The sequence below is a fragment of the Nothoprocta perdicaria genome, unplaced genomic scaffold (genome assembly GCF_003342845.1).
Source record: "Nothoprocta perdicaria isolate Ctin4 unplaced genomic scaffold, notPer1 scaffold_10, whole genome shotgun sequence".
In the NCBI taxonomy this organism is placed as follows: domain Eukaryota; kingdom Metazoa; phylum Chordata; class Aves; order Tinamiformes; family Tinamidae; genus Nothoprocta; species Nothoprocta perdicaria.
Genome location: NW_020454094.1, coordinates 2,232,015 through 2,239,205, shown reverse-complemented (window position 1 = coordinate 2,239,205; position 7,191 = coordinate 2,232,015). Strand labels below are relative to the sequence as shown.

Here is a 7,191-nt window from a genome sequence, read left to right as displayed (position 1 = left end):
AAAAAAAAAAAAAAAAAGGAATAAGCATAAGGAGGAAAAAGGGTCCCGCGGCCGCGCCCCAGCCCCCGGTGGCGCCGCAGGCCCGGGGCGGCGAGCTGGCCGCCCGCGCCTGTCCCGCCGCCATGGCGCCTCACCGTGCCGCAGGAAGCGCTCCTCGTGCAGCACGGCCATGGCGTTGACGAAGAGCAGCGCGGCCTGCAGCAGCGAGTACAGCGTGAACGCCATGGCCGCCGCCGCGGCCTCCGCGATGCGCCGCCGCCGCCGGGCCGGGGCCGGGCGCGACGTGGCGGGGAGGCGGCGCCATGACGGGGAGGCGGCGCCATGACGGGGAGGCGGCGCCGCCATGACGGACAGGGCGAGCTTCGCGTGGGGAAGTGGAGCCCGGTGGTGACCTGAGAAATATTCAAGAATAAACAGAAAAACAAATAAAAAATATAAAAAACTATGGGAAAATGACTTTTTTTTTCTCCCACCTGCTAGCCTCCATGAGAACATGGCACCCCAGGCGGTCACCTAGAACAGCTCTGTGCCAGCTGCATTCCCAAAGGAAGCTYCCTAAATATATAGCCCTAAATCCACCTTGGTCCGTGCACCAATTACCTAATATCAGTAGATTCACTACAAATACCAAGCACTTTGCATGTGGAAATACTATGGCGTTATTTTGTACTTAATTTGATGGGTGCTGTCAATTGATTTTTACCCTTTATTTTTTTTTTTTTCCACCAGTGTACGTTGGTTTAAAATAGGAAATCCACTCAGATCCTAATTGGTCTTTATCCTAAACATAATGAGAGCAGAAGTCAAGATTTGTACTAGAGGCCAGAATTTACAATTGGACTCAATCTTGAATGTCTTTTCCAGCCATAATGATTCTGTGATTCTAATAAAACAACTATATTTTATATTGTWTCAGTCAGGGCCTCTAGGTATTTCTGCAACAAGATAACCAAAATAATAATAACTGGAGCTCAGAGATACTGTATAGTTATTGATATCTAAATGCAGTGAAATTAGTGTTATTTAAATATATACAGAAGTGTTTGTTGTATGGAAGTTCAAAATACTTCCAAATTTTGGCCTTGATTTTGCAAATACTACTTGTATGCTTTACTTCATACAGGGCAACAGGTATTGGGAATACTTAAAAGCATATTGACTTATGTGAGGACATACCTGTAAGCCCAGGGCTTCCAACCTAAGTTACTTATCTCTCATTTAGGTTTTAAAATTCGACACAACTCTAGATCTCATAAAAAACATATATATTTATGTGTATGTGTGTATATATATATATATAAATATATATATATATATATAAGGCTTGGCCGCAGAGGTCCAAACCAAGCATCTTTAATAACCACTGTCATCAAGCAGCATTTCCTGGACTACCTCCTTGCAATATCCAAACTATAAATAAATACTAACCTCAATGAAGAGCCAATATTTAGAATTATAGCAATGAAAAAAAAAAGAGCTTTTAAAATAAGCATACAAGCCATGGGTYAACATTTTTACCCATAATTAAGATGTATTTCCAAGCAGCAGCTGCTCTAAGGCTTACATAAACTTGAAATGATTTTCTGCTTTCTAAGCTCCATCATGGCAACTCAACAACCACATGAGCCCTGTCTCTGAATCATCATGTTACATGGTTGAAGGCAAAACCAGAGTTGCTTGCATTAAAACATTATAAAGAAAGCTTTTTTTTTTTTTTTCCCTTTATTGGAGTGTTATTTTTCACTGCAGTAAATCCCTGTGGTATCATCTGCAGCGAGTCTTAAGCCATTTTACAGATATCAAAAGATCACAGGCTAGGTGGGCCACACAATGTGAAGACTGTGGCATTTTTCATTCTTTTACAGTCTTCCCTCTTGCATTTATTCTTTTATTGTTTGGTGGTTTTGTACAGGACACAGCTCTCTGGGCTGACTCTTTTTTCTCCACTACAGTTTCCGAGACTCAGCCTTGTTGCCTACAGCCGTTCTTGGGCTTATGTTTGATTGTTCCTGTTGAGTCTTCTCATAACTTAAATCCTTACCCTCACCTGCCATCCCCTTCTTCTGTGAAAKAGCTTTGATGACTTCCTCCCATTGCTATTTACAGACATACCAGTAAACACGTTCTTGAGTGATACAAAAGAGGTGGGAAATGGGGCTGTGCAATTCAAAGCAGAAAGTGAAGAAATGTCATTTGGGCTGTGGCGACTGTTATCCTGATTTGATTTCTGTAGTAGTCAATAGAAAAACCTTTAAATTTCCCCCAGACTGTATACACTATATGGAGCAGCGTGTCGAACCAAGGTACTGGTGGAAGCTCCCCATGCATTTCCTCTGATATAGGTACTCKATCAGGAGTAACTCCATGAATCCATAAAATCCTATATATCTGAAAAAAAATACAGTTCTGTGTTTCTGGAATGTGCTGTGAAGAAATCCTGCATCTCACAGGTGAACTAAAGTCCTTTCTACTCTTCATGATCATCACCCTGCTGTGCTACTGCAAAGGGCGATGCTGCGCGCTGCAGACCTGACTGCTCTGCTGCAGGACACACTGGATGCTCAGGTGATTTAACAGCCTGGTTGTTTKAACCACTGGCTCTGGGAACGTGACACGACTTGGGACATTCAAATGAATTACTATCAAGTTCTTACCCTTCATTAGCTGTAGAGAGACCTTTTCCTGTCCACTGCTCTAAAATGCACATGATCATTTCTGCCTCTCCTTTGCTATTTAGGAAACACAGAGATCTGTCCCCTTCAAATCACAGACTACCAGCTTTCCTGGGATTTTGCACCGTGGAAGAATTTAACGCAGCTCCATACACAAGAGGACTACCTGGAGCCTGGAGAAAAAAAGAAAGAATACCCAGTTCTGCACTTACATATAAATTTATTGGTGCCGTGGCTAAGTTTATCACGCTTGGCTCTGTAACCATGTCATTTAATGTCATTTGTTGTGTAACACATGCGCACACACATGCTGTATTATTATTACTGGTATTAGGAGTACCACGATATCACATTACATTATTTTACATTGCATTGTGCTATTCCCATCATGATCCCTGTTGCCATTCCCATTAATTTCATGCTGGAATACACTCAACCAAGAGCCTTGTTGTGCTAGGTCCTTTATAAGTATTTTTCAGAGGTGACAGGCTTGGAGATTTCCCTCCCTATGCGACAGCTCTGGTATAATGGATATATAAAACAGGCCAACGAGGGGCAACAAGGGGCTGTAGCAAAACAAATCACCTTTGCTGGAGAATGAGGAGTCCCTGCTTGGACTTGTCTTACCCATGACAGTCAGTCTGGATTTGCAGGCTATGGGGCCGCAGCAGGTTTTAAGGGGGGATTTAGTGCAGGATGAGGGAACGGTGTTAGGAACTTTGACAGCGGGGTATTTTGTGCCCCTGCAGTGAGCAGCATTGGGGAAAGAGCAGCAAAGCTGCTTGTGGTGGCTGTCAGCGGCTGCGGGAAGGCAGGAACAACCTGCTTGAATATGCAAGTGGACCATCTTCGAAGCCAAGAGGCCTTCCTGGAAACACAACTGAACAGGCCAGCCCCCTTTAGACCCCTTTTAGAGCAATAACCATCGGTCCAAGGGCTTTTCTCCTGCTTCCTGAGACCTCCCAGCTACGGTTGGGTCACCAAGTTGAAAAGATCAATGCAAAAAAAGACCTAACCTCCACAAGGCAGCTGTTATCCAAGGAATACGCTGCGTGGAGGCAAGGAACCAACCTCTCCCTSCCCGTGCCAGCTCTCAGGGTAATCTGCCTCCTTGTAAGTGCCACCTGGAYGGGGCAAGTTCTTGGCAAGTTGGCATCTCGCTGGAGGCAGAGGTCATTGGTTCTCGGAAAGTTGCAGCATTGAGTTTAAAGATTAATAGACAATATCTTCCTTCATCCTCTGAATAGGGGCAGATAAAAAATGAAAACAACTAAGTCGCGTAGGCGGCTGACTTGCAGACTGCAGTCTTCCTGACAGTGGTGCCACGGCCACGGATTTGCTCCATTGCGACTAGCAGGAAACCACGTGGAGAAGTCAGGCCTCAGCTCAGCACGTGGCTCTCAAAGGTGAGTCACAGGGACTGAGAAATTGGCGTAAAAATTATCAGAAATAGTCCCTACATATTTCCCCATGACTCATCCTAAGGGGATTTCTTTCAGCCAGTTTTTAACACAAGACATCACACGGGCAGAGTACTTATATCTACAAAGAAGGACAGGACTTTTTTTTTTCTTTGCTTCCAGAAAGAATTGCCAGTTCCTTGCGCTTTCTAATACTGGTGTGGTCCAGGTTCATAGTCSAAAGCTACGGCATTTCCCATAGGAAAACTGGAAATGACGCGGGCCGTATCAATCCATCAGTTTGCTAGCACACCCAGGGGCCTTGAGGCGCTTTTCCCTCCAGAAAAAAAACCCCAAGCAGCCACTAAGACACACGGTGGAGCCTCACTGCTCTGGCGGAGTGTCAGGGGGTGTTATGGAAGCAGCAAAGGAGAAGAGCGGCAGCCCCAGCATGGAAATTGCCTCTTCTGAGGCAGCCAACTCTTTGCATACCGTTTGCTGCTCAGAAATGTAACTTATATACACCGGGCCAGCCAAATCCACCGTTGATATCTTATCAGCACCACTGTTTGCTGCTGAAATGTTTTCCAGCACCACTGCAGGTTTACTGAGATCTTTGGAAGAATAATGGGATCCGCAGCACCTGGCACAAGAGGAATGGAGCAAAATAAGTCATTAAGYATTGGATAAGCATGAAGTTTGTATTTTCAACCCAGTTAATTAAGGAGAGCTTACAATGACCAGCAGTACAGAGCTAATAGCTGGAGATGCTGATAACAGTGCTGATTTAATTAATTATGGAGGTGACTCTTTCCCCTCTCCCTAATTCTTTTGTCCTGTAACCTAAAAATAAATTTCAGGATCCATCTCCCTCCTCCACTTGGCTAAWTACATTCAAACTACAGCTGAAAAAAAAAGATCTTTTGGTCAAAAAAGATTTATTGAAAAAAAGAAAGATTGCTGAGTTTATAGAAAGGATGAATCTTAGAGGGGTGTCCTTTTTCTTGTGACTTCTGGCCGTTCTTGCAAAAAGGCGAAGTGAAAATTTTGGCCACAGTGAGAACTGAGGGGTTGGGCTCTCTCTTTTCCCGTAGGTGTGTTTAAAATCCGGGCGCGGGGAAGGAGCAGCGGGTGCAGACGTGAGGCCGCCCTGCAGCGCGCGCGGCCGCCGCGCTCACCTGCGAAGCGCCTGCACCGCGACGCCCACGGCCACCAGCAGCAGGACGCTCCCGCTCAGGGACACCATGACGACCTCGTAGGTGTGCGGTGACAGACCTAGGGGAGAGCACGGAAACCACAGGTGAGTTTTGCCGCCGAACCTGCTCCTCCCTGGCTGCAAAACGCTCCTTTTATTTCCATCATTTCTCCCCTTGCTAAAATCCCAACAGAAATGGGTCTAAGGCTCATTATACAAATTCGTGCATTTCTTTTGGGCCTATTCATGAGCCTGCATCTGCTAAGTCTTACGTGTTTGATAACACTGCTATTGCCTGGGGCCTCGGAGTACTGTTGTCACACAAATATGCACTGCAAAAGTGATTTTAAGCGCTAATGACACCAAATAGGAAAGTATGGCACCTTCTTCCTTGGCAACCAGGGCGTTGGGAAAAGGTCCTTCAGCACCACTGATCATTCTGCAAAGAAAACCGACAGACATTTGTATCGCACTTTCATGTTCAAAATCAGTGTATTTATTCTAGACCCATTAATGACGTCTGTGTGTTTCACTGTGTTGAATGTGAATTATCTTTACAACTTCCTGGTGAGATAGGGACATTCTGCTATGGCCATTTTGGAGATTAGGAACCAAAGCGCAGAGCGACAAATCTCAGACGACATCACAAGCCTCAGTGTTTCCGTTAAGGTAATAAACTTCCCCAAGTGCCTTCAGTTTGACTTTGTGCTTGTCTTGCACCAGACAAATATCTCCAAGTGGTTTCGCTGCTGCAGAAAACCTGTGTTTAACTTCCTCTCAGCTTCGATTCCCTGCCTGAAACTCATCTCCCTCCAAAGAGGAAGGGATAAAAGGAGCTGAGACGGGTGGAAATAGTTGTTCTTCCTCCCCTTTAATTCACTGGGATACAAGAAGATCAAACCTGAGTTTGGTTTTCACCTGGAAAAAGCAGCCCACTGGGATGGGGGGGCGGTTCCCAGGGCCAGGTCTCCCCAGAGAATATRGAATTATGGAAAATGGAAATATGGAAAAGCCAGGGAATTAAATGCATATGCAGCCCTGCAAGCAGACATAGCTTCATGTCACTTTTATCTAATCACAGACAACTCGCCCCGGGATGCAGAGAGACATTAGCAGAAACGGGAGCCGAGTTTCTCAAGCYCAGGTTTAAACCTTCTCTTTTACTGCCTCTATAAATGCACTGCTCAACTCCTGTAAAAAATCTCAGCCGTCGCCTATCAGCAGCAGGACAGAAAAATAACAGGGGCCCAAAACAGAACTTTTTGGTTTGCAGCAAATAATGAGCTTCATTTTCCACAGTGGTGTTGCCTGCTACCGTGACCCTCATCCGAGTTGCTCAAAATAGTGCAGTTCATTTCCRAGCAAACACAGGGCAGGGATCCTTATTACCCTGCCATCAAGACAGCAAACGGAGCCTAACAATTTGCCTAGAATAAGTCCAGCMCTTTGCAGCATGGCTGGGAATTTCAAGCAGATCTCCCATCTCTTCTTTTTACGCCTTCGCCATGAGAATATTCCTCTCACAGCAGCTTAAAATTGGAACACTTCATGTTGCTGTGAAGTGTAATGGATAAAAAGAAAGGAGAATCCTGCAAAAGCTGAAGTCAGATTCAGGTGTCACCTTGTATTAATACCTCCTTACAAGCAAAGGGATACGTGAATGCACACACATATTTCCAGCTTGTGTTGCTGATATGCAGATTGTCATTCTAGCTCTTTTTCCAGAATAGAAAAGTGGGATCACAGGCTACCTCCTGATGGCATCTAGTTAATAAGCATATTAATCAACTGCCTGCAATATGTTCTCAGGTAGCAAAAGAGTCTGTACTTAACGTGTTACACTTTACACTTGAAATTCTTTTCTCTTTGCATCAGTAAGTCTGAGTTAAAATGGAATTACTATGAAAACCCTATTTAGCCCCGC

At 45.0% G+C, this 7,191-nt stretch overlaps 1 protein-coding gene across 1 annotated transcript in view; it reads right to left on the bottom strand.

The window, feature by feature from the left end:
* IER3IP1 (immediate early response 3 interacting protein 1) overlaps window positions 1-236 on the bottom strand; it is a 3,248-nt gene extending 3,012 nt beyond the window's left edge. The window contains exon 1 of the mRNA XM_026039381.1: window positions 135-236. Coding sequence (XP_025895166.1) covers window positions 135-225 — 91 coding nt within the window. The 5' untranslated portion in view covers window positions 226-236. The remainder of the gene's footprint in view (window positions 1-134) is intronic.
* Window positions 237-7,191: the final 6,955 nt, after the last annotated feature.